Source organism: Lampetra fluviatilis, chromosome 27, assembly GCF_964198595.1.
Source record: "Lampetra fluviatilis chromosome 27, kcLamFluv1.1, whole genome shotgun sequence".
NCBI classification, from domain to species: Eukaryota; Metazoa; Chordata; class Hyperoartia; order Petromyzontiformes; family Petromyzontidae; genus Lampetra; species Lampetra fluviatilis.
This window is the reverse complement of record NC_136301.1, coordinates 2,706,652-2,724,857: the sequence shown is the minus strand read 5'-3', so window position 1 is coordinate 2,724,857 and position 18,206 is coordinate 2,706,652. Positions and strand designations below refer to the sequence as shown.

Here is an 18,206-nt window from a genome sequence, read left to right as displayed (position 1 = left end):
CCACTTTTTAGGGAATTTTTTTTTTCATATTTAATTTTTATAATTTTTTTTCATATTTAATTAAAAATGTGATAAAAATGAAATTCTTACTCAAGAAAAACTGAAATGAATAATAAAATAAAACCGATGCCACGCATATAAAGGATTTATAGTGAAAAACTTTGTTTTTACGGGTTAATTTTTTTACATTCGAATTAAAAGCGAGTGGTTCCGACCACGCGTAAGTTTGCTCCCAACTTTACGATGCTTCATCGTCTTAACTGCCCCTGTGGATTTGGAGTTGAGACGAACCTTTGGATTGTGCAATTTTATAGAATTGCCCAAGTCGTTCTGCACTCGGGCCAACCCCCTTTTTTGGGAAAGATACCGTATACTTTTTTCGATTTAAAGCTTTCGTGACTGCAGGGATTCATCTTCTTGGTTCTTTCGGTAAAGTCACGTAGAAGGGAAATAATAAAAGTAAGCTACTTTATTATTTTTATTATTGTATTATTTCCCTTCTACGTGACTTTACCGAAAGAACCAAGAAGATGAATACCGTATACTCTTTGGTTATTTCGGTAATGTCACGTAGGTAGAAAAATAAAACAAAATAAAAAAAATTGAAATAGAACAATCAAACATCGAACAATTGTTAAGTTAAATAAATAAAGTCATAATAAATAAAACAATTCCAATAATAAAGTAACATGACTTTTCAAATCGCAAAAAATCGCAGCCTTTGCGATTTACTAATCGCATTGTTTCAAATTGCGATTTCGATTTGAAATCCATTAATCAGCCCTACTGTCAACCCCTTATCAGTGTCTGCCTGATTGCAGACCAATTCAGACCTCATTGGTCACCTCGTGCCCTTATGAATCTCAACTTTCATCCTACAAAGTCCCAACACAAATCGACAAGCACATTTTTGCCCGTGTTGAAACGGCCGTGTGGACCTGTACGAGAACACGTGGGTTGACAGCACTGCGTTATATGCACCTTGCCCTGGAAGCGGTGTAGCCAGCGATTCATAAATTGCGTCCCCCCCCACCATCCCCCCCACCGTCCCCCCCACCACCCCCCCCCCTCACCGTCCCCCACCACCCCCCCTCACCACCACGTGAATGGGAAGCCGTGGGCTGCACCGTCGCTGGAAGTAACCCCCCCCCACCACCCCCCACCACCACTCCCCCCACCACCACCCTCCCACCACCACTCCCCCCACCACCACCCCCCCACCACCACCACTCCCCCACCCACCACTACCCCACCCACCACCACCCCCCACCACCCCCCAACACACCTACCCCCACCCTTCACCACCACCCCCCACCACCACCCCCCACCACCCCCCCCCCACCCTTCACCACCACCCCCCACCACCACCCCCCACCACCACCCCCCACCCGCACCGCCCACCACCCCCCACCACCACCCCCCACCACCCCCAACACACCCCCCACCACCCCGCACCACCACCCCCCACCACCCCCCACCCCACCACCACCCCCACCACTACCTCCATCCACCACACCCCCCACCCCACCACCACCCCCCCACCACCACCCCCCACCACCATCCCCCTCACTCACCCCACCCCCCACACTCCCCATCCACCCCCCCACACCACCCCCACCCCACCCACCCCCACCACCCCCACCACGTGAATGGGAAGTCGAGGGCTGCACCGGTCGCGGGGCACGCCGGGATTCCGGGTCGACAGAGAAGGCTCCGCTGGGCCACGTTGCGCTCAAATCACCGATGGCATCATTCGTAGTCGCACGGTTTGTCTGAAGCAACAACGAAAGGTTGCCGCCTTGATAACTCCACTCAAGTCGCATCATTACCAATCGCGCGCTTGAGGTAAAACGTCTTTAATATGTATTATAAATTGCGGTGTTTGTTTATTTGCCAGACTTAAGTCTGGACTCCGTGTTAAGGCCCTCCCGTGTTAGAATTACAACAGCCCCCCCAAGTGGGGGTTTACAACAGCAAAGCCATTGAAATGTTTAATTTGTAAATGTATACACTACAGCGGCGTGTTGTGTGACTGTGGAGTTGGTGACACGTCTTGAGGGGGGGCACTGCACCGCAGTCGTGGTGTCTCTAACATGGCGGGAGATGGTTTCGTGATAATTAGAGGCCCTGGACATCGAAACTTGAGGAAATTAACCTCGATAACTCCTTAGTTTAGTGCCGATAAACACGAGTTTTATTCCAGGCCACGGCTTGCAACAGTGGTGAATGATAATATCTGACGTTCTGAACCGGGGCCTTTGCTAAGCCCCACTCCCACAACGCGCCATTGACCAGCGTGGTGAAGTATGGTTAAACACCCCCCCCCCACGTGTGTGTATGTTACCGTATGTACGTGGGGGGAGCGGTGGTGCAACGCTACGAACACGGCCACCAACACCGCCAAGCGTGACGATTATTGTCTGAACACGGTCGTGAGGTCTTCCCCTAGGTCGACTCGGCCTCAAATGGGTGCCTGGTTGCGGTGTGTTAGCATCGCCACTGGGGAGACAAAGGCGGCCGGGTGTGGGGGTGACCCCTTTGTGTGACTTTCCAGCCTAAATAGGTGCTACTCGCTAACAGCACTTGCCCCAGCAGCCTGTTAAGGCTATACGAGAGAGGGGGTCTTTGTTTTACTAGATGTTGAACTTCTTTCGCACCGTACGTGGCCAACCGCTTTAATCGGACAGCAAACTAAACGCAAAAGCAGTTCTAAAGAAATGTTTTTTTAGCAGACTTGGGGGAGGCCTTCATCCAGCAGTGGATTAACTTATCAGTCTCCCAGACACATTAAAATCAGCCGCAAGTCTGACCTTAATTGCATCTTTAATTGAAGCACACCTGCACTACATTATACAGTGGATGTGTTTGCCTAGGTGTGATATTCACTTACAATACAGGGTTTTTTGGGGGGTTAGATCGTGTAAATTACGACACGTATACAAACGTTTTGTACTTGCAAAAACGTTTTTATACGCGCCATCGTTTACTGTGCACGTGTCAATTCACCCCCTTTGGACACCCGCGCAAACGAGATGTTCCATCGGAAGGGATTTATTTAGGCGAAATACGTGAAGACAATAATGTTCACGTTCGTTTTTACACTGAACAGCACGTGTTTCCCATCTCTTCCTGCAGCGTGGAAGCCACCCCCCCCCCCCTTCGTGTGCCGGTGCCGGCCTTCGTAGGTGCTCAGTTTAGCACGTAGGCTTTCGCGACCAATATTCATAGTAACGTTTTTGGGTTACATCGCGTTATTTATAAATGTGTCGTAACCCTCCACCACCCGACACGGCCAATCAGCAAAAAAGTGTCACGTTGACAAAAGACAAATAGTTCACTGCTTTAGCCCCCCGGTGTGTTTAAGCGTGAAACCACAACATTTACAATTTTTGAGTACGACGTTTCGCTGGTAATTGTATCCAGCATCATCGGGCAATTCGCCCGATGATGCTGGATGCAATTCGCCCGATGGTGATGGATGCAGTTCCCAGCGAAACGTCGTACTCAAAAATTGTAAATGTAGTTTAACTCTTCAACACACCGGTGGGCTAAAGTAGTGAACTATTTGTCTTTTGTCAACGTGACACTTTTTTGCTGATTGGTCGTGTTGTGTGGTGGAGGGTTACGACACATTTATAAATAACGCGATCTAACCCAAAAACTTTATTATGAACTTCGTAGGTGCTACTCACGAACAGCACTTGCCCTCAATCGTCTGTTAAGGGGGCATCCATTTCGTAGGTACGCAAAAATCTGTCAAAACCTGACCCCCTCCCTGTACGCACACGTACTTTTTACACCCCCCCCCCCCCCGAATCCTATAGAACGGCCGATATTTAATACACGTAGAAACGATCAAGGATGAATAATATTAACGTGTTTAAGCAAACAGTCCACCGCCGGACTATCTAACTCATTTGAAGGCCAATGTAGACAAATTATTATCGAGGCTTCACCCCCCCCCCCCCCGTTTCCTATTCGTACATTGTCAGTAGACCCCTTATACGCAGGCGAATGCATTTGGGTTAACCCCCCCGCCCCCCTCCATGCGTACGTACTAAATAGATGTCCCCTAAAGCTACACGGATGTGGTCTTTGTCTTCCTTGGGTCAGCCGTGGTAGTCATCATGGACCAGGCGCAGCTGCAGCGCTGCGTGGAGCACCACGGTCCCACGCTGCTCGCGATGCTCCAGGCGGAGCAGGATGAGAACCTGGACGTCGCTGCGATCACTGCCCCCGAGGCCCGGTGAGCTTCCACGTGCCTGTCTGCCCCGTGTATCGATAGTTTGACATTTTAATGTGCAATTTTATTCAGGGGATTTGTGGTCTGGGACTGTTGTTGTTTTGCTGCCTTGCCCAAGCCTGCGTTTAGTGTCGATAAATCGGAAGTAATTAATGTACTTACGCAAGTAATTTATTTTCCGTGACTTGCTTACCTTTTCTATAATTTACACGCTCCTATCGTTTTTTAATAGGTTTTGTAATTTGCTGACCCGACCCCTACTGGGCATCTGTGAATAAGAGCTTCATACCTCATCAGATTCCTTCTCTAGTCTAAATAAACATTTTGATTCTGAATGACTACCTACCAACTCAGTCACTCACCCACTCGCCCTACTTCCCGTTTGACTGTCCACTCCACCGTTTGCCTGTTTAAATGCCCCCCACACCCATTCACCCACCTCTCTTGTTGGTTTGCCTGTCCCTGCCTACACACCCAACCACTTACCTGTTTGTCTATCTACTCACCATTCCAGCTACCTGCCTGCCTGTTTACCTGTATATCCAGCCGGAAATCTCCTACGCTACCATCCATCTGCCTGTCGACCCACTTACCCGTCCATCCACTCACCTACTCAACCGCTCACCTTCCCAACAACACACCAACTCACCCGCCCACTACACACCCACCCGCTCGCCCACTACACACCCATCCATTAACCTGTCTGCCCTCGTACCTGCCCACCCACTCCCTTGTCACTCGCCCACTGGGGAGCCAAAGTCAGCCAGGCGTGGATGATGCTGCCCACACCATCCCCTTGTGTGCCATGCCAACCTTTGTAGTTGCTCGCTAACAGCAACAGTCTTTGCTTGCTAGATGGGGGATCTTTGTCTTATCTTGTGTGTTTGTACTTGTCCATCAGACTGAGTTCCCCTCCGGACTCCCTGAGCCTCCGCATTCAGCACTTCATAGCTAAGAAAGCCGACCTGCTCTTCGCCAAAGGGTGGAAGTCCCGCGAAGGGAGCGGTCTTACGCGCCAGGATGAGAGGAGAGGTGCGACCAGGCTGTCATCCGTCTGTGCACTAATTGAGCGAATCATCCTCAACACAGCAGGACCACAGCCGTTTCACTTTGAACCATTCTCAACACAACACGAACCATAGTCGTACTGTGCATGCACATGTCGTCGTATCATTACCAAGGGCAAATCAGTTTCCATTATAGGCAATGGCATTTCAACAGGGTAATGGGACCCTGGGTTTTTAACAAAAATTTAGTTTTGCCTGATGTCAGGCATTTTGCTCCAAGTGCTGGGAGCATGCGTTTTTCGCATTGCACTGCGGGTTGTTTGGCATGATGTGCAACATTAAGCTCCACAACCTTCCAGCTAGTGGAGGGAAGTGTTGGACATGTTGAACGACACGTGGTACAACCCAAAACAATATTGAGAGTTAATGTGAATAGATTCATACACGCACAACTGCAAAAACCTACAGAGTTAGTATTGATTTATTTTTATCGACGTGTCACGGCACATGTCTAATCTTCGACCGACTTGCACATTTCCGTGTGCAGAGTATGTGGCGGTGCCGCCGCCGCTGGAGCAGCTGATGTGCGTGCGGAGCGGGGTGGCGCGCGCCCAGTTCTTCTCCGACGTGGAGCCGCAGGACCTGCTCATCGGCCGCGTCACCGCCGTCAAAGAGTTTGGCTTTTTCGTGAACCTTGTGTGCTTCGACTGCGGAAAGACACGTGACATCGAGCAACTCAACATCACGGTGACTGCCCTCACTGGCTGCCCCCTCCATGCTCAGAGCTATCCACAGGCTGCCCTCACTACTGCTGCCATCGTAGCTGCCCTGCCCTTATCGGATCTGGATCGCACGTACGCGAGCGATGGTTTTAACTGTTTCCCATTCCGATGCTATACGCGTACGTCATGAGTTTTCATCTAAAATAACTTAATCAGTACCGAGGCTCCCCCCCCCCCCCCACCCATGTGGGAGGGTGTTTGGCACAGTTTGGCACTGGCTATCAAAGCGTGCGATTGCGTCGCTGCAGTTTTCTGCGGTGAGTAAAATGTCTTTAAAAGCAACGGCGCTATGCCTCTCCGAATAAAATTAACGCTAACCGTTTGCACGTTCCGAGATTCAGTGGTGAACGGGACCCACCCTGTAACTTGCACATGTGTCGGAATGGGAAAGGGTTAAATTCCAGCCATAAGTTGATAAAAAAAATATTAGAAAAATTGTCTGTGTGCTGAGGATTCTGGGATTTCGTGGCAGGACAGGGTAAGATGATGGGATATTGTAAGAGCAAACCTTGGGAGGTGAAGTGTCAACCATATGATGGTTGCATTATCTAGCAGAAGAAATTAAGTTACGGAGATGTATAGTGGCATCGGCTGTAATGACTTCCTCTACTTAATTCACAATCATTTGCTTGATGCACAGTCAAATACATTCCAAAAGAAGGAACAATTTGTTCCAAAAGAATGGGTCGTGTCACATTTGTTTTATTAAACAAGGTACAATGTGTTTCTGAAATACTGCATTCGTTTTTTTTGAAGGGGTATGGTGTACTTGTGTATACAATTTCTTCACAGAATCCTGTTAATTCCATAAATACCATATTTAGCCCATGGTACAGCTTGTAAATGTTATTTATATTTTTTTGTTTAAATAAAAAATAAGTGCAAATAACATTAATGAAACAAAAATTCACATGTCAATTTTCAAACGCGCAATTCAATACTACGGTACCCACTGATCAGTACTTCATCGGTAATAAATTAAGGTGCTGAATGGAGGTGATTAATGTTCCATATTTTGACGATTTTGTGATAAATTGTTGATTCTCTCCCAGGCTCTGTGTCCGGCGAGGGAGATCCCGACACAGGGCCGCTACCACCAGGACCCGTTTGCGTACTACCACCCCGGGGACCTTATTAGAGGTACCAGCACACACAACTCACGCAGGGTGCTTGGCTTTCGATTTAAAGCTTTCGTGACTGCAGGGATTCACCTTCTTCGTTCTTTCGGTAAAGTCACGTAGAAGGAAAAAAAATAATAATAAAATAATTCTCACGACGTTTCGGCCACAACGCAAGCAGCCGTCCTCAGGTGAAGAACAGGTCTGTCGGAATGACAGTGTCTGAATGAACCAACATGAACCAACATTCAGACGCTGTCTTTCCGACAGACCTGTTCTTCACCTGAGGACGGCTGCGTTGTGGCCGAAACGTCGTGAGAATTATTTTAATATGTTTTATTATTTTATTATTTTCCTTCTACGTGACTTTACCGAAAGAACCAAGAAGGTGTTTGGCTTGTGTACAATACTGATAATAATAATGTACAGGCCTTTGTCAGGCCTCCGCACGACAGTTCAGTCTGGGGTTTTATTTGATCATGCTTCAACACGCTGATCAGTGGGGGTTGGTGAAGAAGTGGTGGCAGTAGCTGCTTGGGACTAGATTGCATATAACTGGCCACTCATGTTAGTTGTGGAAATGTTCTCCCTCTAACATCCAATTGGAGCAGCTAATATGTTTGCAATGACAGATACTTGCAAATATAGTTAGTGGGCCATTTTCAATTGGAAGGCCTCATGTGGACACGGGGCGTATGAAATGGAAGTCGTGGTTTGGATCTGGCCCACGGGCTGTAGGTTTCCCTGCTTCTGTGTTGTGAAAGGCTGCACGGGAATCTTTGTGTTCGTTTTTTGCAGCAGTGATGAAGGACGTGGACGAGGAGCAGGAGAGACTGACCATCTCCGTGCAGACGTCCGCCCTGCCCGAACATGTGGCCCACGTCAAACTGGGCGTCATCAACGCCGAGCAGATGCCCCCGCACTACAGGTAATCATCGTAGTGGTCTAGCTACTGAGCTTGCAGGCCATGTAACTGTACTGGGGCCCACGGGTCGGAGGGGCTCAGGCACTGCTACGAAGAGCAGGGGAAATTGGACAGAGAGCTACATTTAATTCTGTATCACATGAACACGTTTTCAAATCCCTGTCCTAACACTGGACTCCATAGACTAACATGGATTGGCTCCCGCTGTACGTATGTATGTTGAACTTGTTTTGCACTATACGTAGCCAACCGTGCTAATCGGAGGTGCGGGGGAAGGACAAAAAACTAAACGGAAAAAGCAGTTCTGAAGAAATTCGTTTTCAATCTAGATTTGAAAGTGCATAGCTCCAGTGCCTTCCTAATATCGGAAGGAAGAGCGTTCCAGACGGCCGCAGAAGCGCATCTGAAAGCGCGCGATGCAGTGACCGTCTTTTGTTCGATGGTTAGACAAAAGCCACCTTGCACCACGCATTCTGAGGTAGCTGGAGGTGAATCGGCTTCACCGTGCCTTTGTGTGCCTGTGTTGTACCTGCTCACACGCATGTGTGACGTGCACGCTGGCGCCACAGGTGCGTGCTGGCGGTGTCTGGGGACGACACGCTGACGTACGAAGACGCGCTGCGCAACTCGGTGGCCTTCTCCAACCCGGCGTGCGTGGAGTTCCTCATGTCGCGCCTGGGCGTCAGCGAGAGCCACCCGCCCTCGCTACTGCGTGGGCTGCAGAGGTGAGCGAGGCTGTGTGTCTCGGGACGGCCAGTGCAGGGGTGGGGGGAACACTCGGCCCACGACTTAATCTCGCGTGGCCCGCAGCCACATGAGGACTACCACTTTAAAACGGCACGCAAAGTATGTTTATGCGTCGCCTAAAGCATCTCGGTCACACTTATCAACTATTAGAGGGGGATTTTTTTCGACTTCGCAACACGGCGTTAAAAATATTAACGGGGGCAGTCACTTCTGTTGCTCTTTAAATGCACGATATTTTTCAAATTAATAATTGGATAACACTGGGGTGTATGTTAATATCTGGCCTGCCAAAGGTATTATTTGAATGTGCTATTTGACCATCAGTAAGGAAAAGGTATCCCACTCCTAACCTAACCTCTCCAACACAGCTATCTATGGGTGCAGCTTCTTGAGATGCGGTTGTATTTAGATGCCTTTACAGTCACATTGTACAACCTGTCGCCACACCCACCATCGCCGTCGTGTAATTAACTGTGACGCGATTCTTCGTTTGCTTCGTTGTGCAGCTCCGACTTCTCGGCGGAGGATTTTGCGCCGGTGCTGAGACAGAAGCAGTCGACTGCATGGGCTCTGAAGTGGTGAGTTTGAGTGTAAAGGCCGTCAAGCTTTGACACGATATCAAAACGCTTCAATTTGAAATCGCTGTTGTGCCTCCAACTCGGCTCATCGTGCTGTCGGCCAGTGGTCATCCTCTGAATAGATAGGTCTCTGTCATGGGACGCGCGCATGTTTGTGCTTGTGTATACTGCCCGTTCCCAGTGTGAAGAGCGGCGTTGATCACTTCAAGTCGGGGCAGCCGGTGGAAGCGATGAACGCGTACAACCGCGCTCTCGAGATGGACCCCACCAACGTGGAGGCCCTGGTGGCGCGCGGCGCGCTGTGAGTGAACCCCCGCCCTCTGCACCCGACGTGGACACCCTGTGATGACTCTGAGCCGCGCCGTAAACCTGGGAGCGCCTCTATTCCCCACATGCTTACCCCCCCCGACACCTCTCTGCAGGTTCGCCAGCAAGGGCAGCCTGACCAAGGCCATGGAGGACCTGGAGGCGGCGCTGGAGGCCTCTCCGATGCACCGAAACGCGCGCAAGTACCTGGGACAGACGCTGTGGCAGCGCGGGCAGCAGTGAGTACAGGGGAACGCGAGTCTGTGTGTTCTTGTGTGTGTGTGTGAATGTGTGAGAGCATGTGTGTTCTTGTGTGTGTGTGTGAATGTGTGAGAGCATGTGTGTTTTTTTTTGAGTAGCGGGAGTGCAGTGGTTAGTGCACTGCGTTACGAACCCCCGACAGTAGCACTAACGCGTCGGTGCTTCGGGGTCTGTTACCCCGAGTGTCTCTGTGCGCACTGCTGCCTGTCTGTGTTGTACACCCTCCCTGTGTCTCACCCGTTCCTCGCCCCCTTAGGGTGTTTGCCGAGGGACAGCTGCTGAGCGCCGAGTCGCTGTACCAGCGCGCGCTGGAGCTGGTGCCGGAGCTGGGCCCGGCTCACGACGGCCTCAAGGCCGTGAGAGCCAAGCTGCAGGTGAATGCGGTGCATATGTTGGGGCGACAGAGGAAAGTTCACGTTTAACCCCCGCGATGATGTTGGAAGCGAAGATTTATGTTTTTAATTGCAGCACGGCATCAACTCCTCGATTAGAGTCTGTTCTTAAGCCCACGATAGAGGTGCAAAATTTCGCACGGGATATTCGATTTATTTACGGGGTTTTTTTGCATGTGGTGAGCTGCTGTTGCCTGTGACTGAACTCCAGATCAAAATACTGACAAGTTGTTTTGTGCTGCTCGTGTATGTGTCTTTGTACGTGTGTGTGTGTGTCTGCGTGCGCGCGTGTGTACGTGTGGCCGTGTGCACCTGTGGGGTTCGCCCACCACGGGGCACCCTGAATCGATGGCGATGGTGACGTCATCCTGTCTCCTCCTTCACCACCACCATCACCGCACTCGAACCTCCTACCTGGCCGGTGACACTGGTAACGCTGGTAATGCACGATTCACTACACCTCACTCTCTTCCACGGAGTAATGCCTGGTGCGTTACATTTCCATTTGTGTGTGCTGTGTCGTCTACAATATTTACTGTGATGGCCTTATTTATATAATTGCGTGCGTTAAAATTTGCACAATTTTATTTATCGTGTACCGTCCTGTATTGTACTTTATTTATTTACTTATTTATGGGTTTTGGTTTTCCCCCCATAAATTTTAAACTGAAATCCGATCGAATACAATCGCGTTCTCGTGTATATCTCTAAACCGCGGAATAAATTACTCCCAAAAACGTGTTACGCCCGTGTTAATGTGTGACCTGCGCTGCCGATGCGTGCCAAAAATGTTGTTACTGGGCGTCTTATGTCCTTGTTTGGGATTTAAATGTGTGTGGGTGTTGCGTGTGTGTCAATGTGCGTTTGTTGCTTCTGTTGTCTGCTTGGGTTGTGTGTGAGGATGTGTGTTTTATTGCCTGTGTATGTGTTGGCGTGTTTGGGGTTGTCGGAGTGTATGTTGTCATATATCGCAATACACTTTGGTGTGTGTGGGTGCTTGTGTTTTTTTGTGGATGTATTTGTGTGTTGTCGTGCATTTTGTCATATCCATCTGTGTGTGTGTGTTTGTTTGCCCATGTCGTTGAGATGTGTGCGAGGGTGTGTGTTTTGTGGTGGGTGTGCGTGGATGTTTGAGGTTGCTTATTGTGTGTTGTGTATATTGTACGTTCGTGTTGCTGTGTCTGTTAATTTACGTGTTGCATTGCTTTGTGTGAGGTTGTGTGCTGTGCGTATGGTTGTGTGGCTGAGTGGTGGTGTGCATTGTTTATATCGAATGGGGTGTGTGGGGTTGAGTGTATTGTGTGTGTGTTTGCCTGTTGCCATTGGTATTGGTGTGTTATGGGTTACGTGTGACATTGGTATGTGTATGTGCGTGTTGGTATCTAATGGGTTTGTATGATTGATTCTGATTTTGGTGTTGGCATATGCATTTCCTGTGTATTGGGTTATGTGGGAATGTGGTTGTATGTCTTGTTGGTGTGTGATTGTGGATCGTGTACTGTGCACGTTTTGTGTGTGTTGGGTTATGTTATTGTTTATAATAATGGGTTATGTTTGAATGGTGATGTGTCGTGTGTGTCTGTCTATATTGGCGTGTGTTTTTGGATATTGGTCTGTGACTTGGTATTTTTGGGTTAAACCTCTTCCCTATTCTACTGCTACACCTAACACCATAAAACTTTCTACATATTTTAATCGAATATTTTAAAACTATAAATCACATTTACAACTCTACCTTCTCTTACCATATATACATGTTACTGTGCTAAATTATTTTACTAATTTAAACATGAAATAATCTAACAAATAAAACAAAATAACTTTTATCACCCCTGTAACATTTTCTCAATTTATATTTTCACACTTTGTAAAATTTTCTCGTTAATTGGCCATCATGTTGATATACTTCGTTTTACCATTACGTTACCATTTGCATGCAACTAAATGTTCTCAATCAATGTTGTTGTGTTACTTGCCGAATGAAAATCGGACTTTTTTTTTCTGCCATTTTAAAACAATTGTGACATTTTATTTTTGGTACAACCAATTCTTAAAACCATTCCTAATTTTGTGCACTAACGTCACTTTAACCCATGTTTTTAACCACAACTCACCAATCTAAAACCTTGCATCCGAATGTTTTGATTCCAACGCGGTCACTTTCACTGTCACTCGCACATTGAAATGTACATGTGACGTGTTTCCACATTTCATTACGAATCGTATTTTTGTTAATCGTCAACATTACCAACATCGAAATTGGGAATTACGTTTTTTTTGCATTTCAAATTACGCTAATTTATGTCGCCCAAACGGTTGTAAATCCTGATCTGATGTGACGATGGAAACCTCGCCCCCTGTTTGCAAATATTTAACAATCGTACAATCGCCGTTAACATGTTCTCGCTCTCAACACGCGCACATTTGCTCCATGTGTCATAATTTGGTGCAATTTTTGGTTTATATTTTATCGTGCAAAACAAACCTTTAATTACCCGTTGAAACTGTTTGCAATTTTTATTAATTTATTTTCTCACTTTGTAAAACGTTTTGTAAAATGACATTGAGAATTGTTTGTGAATTTTACCCGACTCTGCGGGGACGGGAATTGGAACGCGCCGCCAACCATCGGTGGCTTACGGCGTGCACGAGTTGCGTTCACCTGGGCTCGCTCGACTCCTAACTACCGCCCTCACCCCCCCCTCCCCTCACGAGCACGATCGGGGTAACGATCGCACTCGTGTTCCCGATGCACACGCTCGCCTTGTTCTGTGTTCACAAAACAAAAATCCCCTTCGCCAAAACCAAACAACCCGAAACGAAAACTCATTAAACCAAAACCCAAATTCGTTAAATGGAAACCAAAACCCCACTGAAACGAAACCCAATGACGCACTGCTGCCCCGGAGCTGCTCGATTGTTTTCTCATCATCATCATCGGACAAACACTGCGTCTGTCTCATCGGCACGAGCGCTCCACGCTGCACGCAACTCACTCTTGGTCTGCGACTTCGCGTTCTCGCTGCGTTGACGTAAAATTCATTTGCTTCTGGCAAAATGCGCACACTGCCCGCAAATTGCGCACGTGCGCTAAACGTGTGCCCAATGTACTGCTTTGCCAATACGATGGCAATGCAACATGACGTGTGTCACGTTAAACACCGGCTTAATTGACTCCGTCAACGCGGTCGTAAAATTCGAATCTCCCTGCCCTAAATATGTGACGCTGCGTGTACATGTATGGTACACATTGTGTGGTTATACATTTACACGCGTATATTTGCGCGCGTGCGTCGTACGCCCCGGCCGTTCCCTTTGGACCCAACATTTACCGTCGTGCAAATTCTCCCGGTTGTGGCGGCTGGGGTGGGCGGGGCACCAACCCGTTGACGCACGCGCAAACCATTTCCGCCGCTTGCTCCCGTTCGGGGTGCCGCGATCGTTTTCCCGACCGCTTGGTCCACTCGTCCACGGCTCGTCCACGGCTCGTCCACCCTCCTTGCTGCCGCCCGGCTGGAATTGCCACCCATGGACCCGGCACCGTCCGTCTCGGCTCGCGCTCTGGCGGGCGTGGAGGAGCGGGAGGCGGAGGTGAAACTGGAGGAGAAGAAGCGTCAACAGAAGGAGGACGTCGCCCGGGAAGCGACGAGTGCGGACAAGCTGCGGCAGCTGCTCCATGACGAGAAGAGGTGAGACGCCCATCGATTATCCGCTGTTGGATGAAAGTCTCTCCCCATCTTTCACGGTCTGTTGTGTAACTATCCCTCAGTCTGGCCACCTGCACAGGAACTGATCTTGTTGCTTCGTCTCCGTGGTGGACATCAACTCGGGCATATTTTATCTTTTGGCTGCCACTGTTAATAGTCAGGACCATTGGCCATCATCCCTTTTTAGCAACGTGTCCTGACCAAGCCCACTTTTACTAACAGTCAACATGATGTCTTGATTTTCATGACTCAATGTATGAGAAATGCTCTTCAAAGTTGTTCTTTCGTGATAGTCGTGGCGAGCGCTGCTCCTTTCTCCTTCGCAACTTTTTTGGAAGTAAGTGGCGATTAGTGATGATGCCACTGATCATGACAATGTTGCTGCTGATGGTACTCTTGTTTTCGCTCATACTTATTGATATAAATGGTGCTTATGATACTGCTACTGATGAGGCTGATAATGACGACACCGATTAATCATTTTGAAGCCCAGCTGTTTTAGTCAAAGCGCAAGTCCGTCCGTTGCGTGTGCGCTACCGAATGCGACACTGGCACACTGCTTTGTTGAATTAAAGTGATGAGCTAATGCCGTGGCTTTCATTGCTCTTATCGATGACTCGCTGAACCAAACGACCAATCCTTGTTGCAGAACGCAGAAGAAGCGCAGGCGATCGCCCTCGGAGTCTTCATCCGTCATCACGGTCTCCACCGACTCTTCCGAGTCTTCGCACTCCTCCTCTGGTGGCGGCGGAGGCGGCTCTCGAAAGCACAAGCGCAGCGGGAAGAAGCGTGCCAAGAAGAAGCCGTCCAAGTCGAAGGCGAGGGGCAAAGGCAAAGGGAAGAAGAAGAAGAAGACGAGTGGGCACAGAAAGAAACGGAAGTCTTCCTCGTCCAAACCCAAGCGCAAGCGGAGGCACAGCGAGAGCAGCGGCGAGCGCCGGTCACACGCCAAGCGCCACCGGCCGAGCTCCAGCAGCCGACGGAGAACCGAGTCTGAGTCACAAAGAAGCCGCAAGGAGTCCGTGACGGAGAGATCTGGGGGGCGAGCGCCGCGATCCATCTCTCACCACTCGTCCTCTTCTTCCTCCTCCACCTCCTCGCGGTCACGAACACGATCGGGCTCTGAGCGAAGCACCAATGGGAGACCTTCATACGCGAAAAACAACGCGGGGAAGAAGCGGCCTTCCTTGGGCAGTGGCAGCTGCAGAAGTGTGTCCCCGGGTCCGGACAGACGCTGCTCCCCGGTCGAACAAGGGTCGGTGAGGAGAGGGGACGACTCGTACGATCGCAGTTACGCCCGGAGCACGATGGGAGAAGGCCGCTCGCCCTCGCAGGGGAGGTCTGGCCGTAACAAGTCCCCGTGCGCAGAACGGAAAGAGCAGCCTGCGGGCCCGGACACGGTGGGGGCGGGGGGTTCACGCTCGCCGCGCCGCCCCCGCGAGTGGTACCGCCACGACTACCACGGTGCTGGTGACGCCTGCTCCCCGCCACCCTGCACGTCTGGATCGTTCCTGCGTGACGGAAGGGCGGGCAGAGCGCCCAGCGTGGTGGTCGTGTCGGACTCCAGCGATAATTCACCGAGCGCCTCGCGGGGCCCCGGCCCGCGACGGGAGCAGCCAGGCCATATCCGCGGCGGTAGTCGTCGTGGTTGTGGCGTCGGTGGCCACGCATCCACCGATCGGTCGGGCCTGGGGCAGCTGAGCGTCTCGTATGACTCTCAGCAGGAGGAGGAGGTGGAGTATGCGGAGGAGGACCTGTGGCGTCGTCACGATGCTTCAGGCCCCAGAGCGTCGCGCAATGAGGACGGGAAAACTCAGCGGAGGCACGAGTCCGAGCGCTTGGCAGGGAGCGGGAGGAGGCAGGGCCACAGTGTCGAGCCCAGAGGAGGCCGCTGTGCCGGTGGCGGCGACGCTCGTGATTACTGGGAGCGCGGGCAGAACAGGAGCTTTGAGGGCCCTGAGAGACCAAGCCACAGGTCCTCATCGAGCCTGGCGTCCGACGTGGTGGAGGCGACAGCTTTCGGAGCAGAGCAGGGTGCACCCCGAACGGGAGAGCGAATGGGCAACTGGAAGGGGGAGGAAAGCAGGAGGCAGCGGACGGTTTCGGTCAGTGGAGGAAGAGGCGATAGTGGTGGAGGAGGAGATGGAGGAGCAGGAGGTGGTAGGGAGGTAGGCGGAGGAAGGTTGCGGTCAATATCAGGCGGAGACAGAGGAGGAGGAGGGGGGGATCGTGGAGAAGATGGCGGTGGTGTTGAAGGTTCAGCCACGTGGGAGCAGCAGGGAGGGGAGAGCAGTGGTGAGGGGAGATCTGGGAAGTTGCTCAACTCGCAGCCAGACAGGGATCTCCCACAGCAGCTGCAGGATATCCTGGGCAAGATCGAGAGGTTCAAGCGCGACAAGAACAAGGAGACTACCGCGTGATTATTTTGTCCCTGTACTACCATGGGGGATTTGGGGGTTAGACACAAGCCTAGAAAAACAAACCAGGTGCTGGTTTGTTTTATCAGTATATGTACAGCCTCTTTGTCAATCAACTTCTCCCCACACCGCCTGGGTATTGGAGGTTATTTGATCATAGCTTTGCCATGGTGGGCAGTCCAGGTTGGGGCATATACAGGGAGCACAGAAGTAGAGCACGGCAAATGTTTGTTGCTGCAGTGCCCTCTGCTGCCTACGATGTAGCCCTGCAGCCTTTAACACCTTTTGTGCGTAATGGTCACCTAACCAAGCACTATATCTAGGCTCGTGCTTGCTTCCTCTTCCGAGTTTGAAGACATTCCGAGTGATTAAGTCACAGGTAACCTACGGGACCTCTTTTTTTCTTGACAGTTTCAAAATGATGAAAAAATAATCGGCTTTCTGACATTGGTAATCGTTACAGCTGTAAAATGTCCCTCTACGTGCACCGGGCTCCATAGGCTTCACGTGGAGACCGCTCCTCGCTGAGAATCGCATGGTGCGACGTAGACGTAGAGCGTGATGCCACTGGAGGGCGCTGTAAACATCGAAAGTTGTGTAGCTGTGACTTAAAAATTATTATTTTCCCTCATTATTGAATGTTGAAACTCGTGTAGGGCGGCCCGTGATACACAGCCCCGGCATGTTTCCACAAACTATGGAGCCCACTCGGATTTTTTTAAGGTTGCGTCTTTAAGTAAGTGCATGATTCTCTCCTGACGGGACATGAGAAACATTTACAAATGAAAGGATGACGTTGGCATTTCAGAGAATGAAGATTTATGCCACTCCTGCGATAGGTTGAAGAAAATGTCTCTGCGTTGCTGGAGGCGATGGGTTTTTTTTTGTTCAAAGTTCGTCGTTGGTTTTGGAGACTGTTCGAGCCCACAGGGACATTTTGACACTCACGGTTCGGCCGCCTAAAGGGGCAGCGTCGCCTCCGCAAGGTGGAATGCTCTCGCGTCAGCACCACAAGGGAAGCCGACAGACAAGAGGCCATGGACAGTCAACGCTAAACAGAGTGTTTTGAATAAGGATTTGTTTATCAGTTGTCGTGGGATGCTGTTAAGTTCAAGAAAATGATTTAAACAATTTGCCAAATATCCGGTAACGTGGAAAGCATTTTTGTGTTATTACTACCGCGTAGATTTGTATTGGTTGTGCTGTACAACTCTTTGTGTTTTCGGGTTGTACCGCATGTTGTTTGTCATGATGTCCAACGTTTTGCTCCAGAAGCTCCCAGCACGTGGAGCGCAGTTTCGGACATTCTGCCGAATGACACGCAGTACAAAACCGAAAATGCATCCGAGAGATATTTCTGTGCGTTTTTTGTTGTTTTGTTTAACCACGAGCTTAGTCATTTTCATCACCATAAATTGTCTTAATGATGTTCTCTTTTCATGACATGGAAAGCCTGTCTCTTTGCTGAAATAACATGAGGCTGAATTCATCTCTAATGGTGGCCTTGAGGGGTGGAAACTCAATATTTCTACCACGTGGGCCGGAGGACGGACACTCTTGAGCTCACACAAATTGATACTCATCTTGTCGATCCTGGAGGAATAGTATGTTGACCCCTCTCCCCCCTCCCCACCGTACAGTCATCCAATTGCGAGTTGCGTGTTCATCGGAGTGTCCACCAGATGTATGGGAAGCTGAATAATCTCCAGGTAGAGCATGTCTG

The 18,206-nt window shown here is 49.9% G+C and overlaps 2 protein-coding genes across 2 annotated transcripts in view; one reads left to right on the top strand and one right to left on the bottom strand.

The window, feature by feature from the left end:
• CZIB (CXXC motif containing zinc binding protein) overlaps positions 1-18,206 on the bottom strand; it is a 379,487-nt gene that overhangs the window by 263,265 nt on the left and 98,016 nt on the right. The gene's annotated exons all lie outside the window — the stretch shown is intronic.
• TTC14 (tetratricopeptide repeat domain 14) lies at positions 1,651-17,923 on the top strand. Its single transcript, XM_078869046.1, has 13 exons — positions 1,651-1,845; positions 4,114-4,246; positions 5,145-5,275; positions 5,798-5,997; positions 7,085-7,172; positions 7,949-8,078; positions 8,645-8,800; positions 9,329-9,400; positions 9,582-9,701; positions 9,823-9,945; positions 10,224-10,341; positions 13,936-14,048; positions 14,716-17,923. The coding sequence occupies exons 2-13, from the start codon at positions 4,128-4,130 to the stop codon at positions 16,484-16,486; spliced, it is 3,141 nt and encodes a 1,046-aa protein (XP_078725172.1). The 5' UTR covers positions 1,651-1,845; positions 4,114-4,127; the 3' UTR covers positions 16,487-17,923.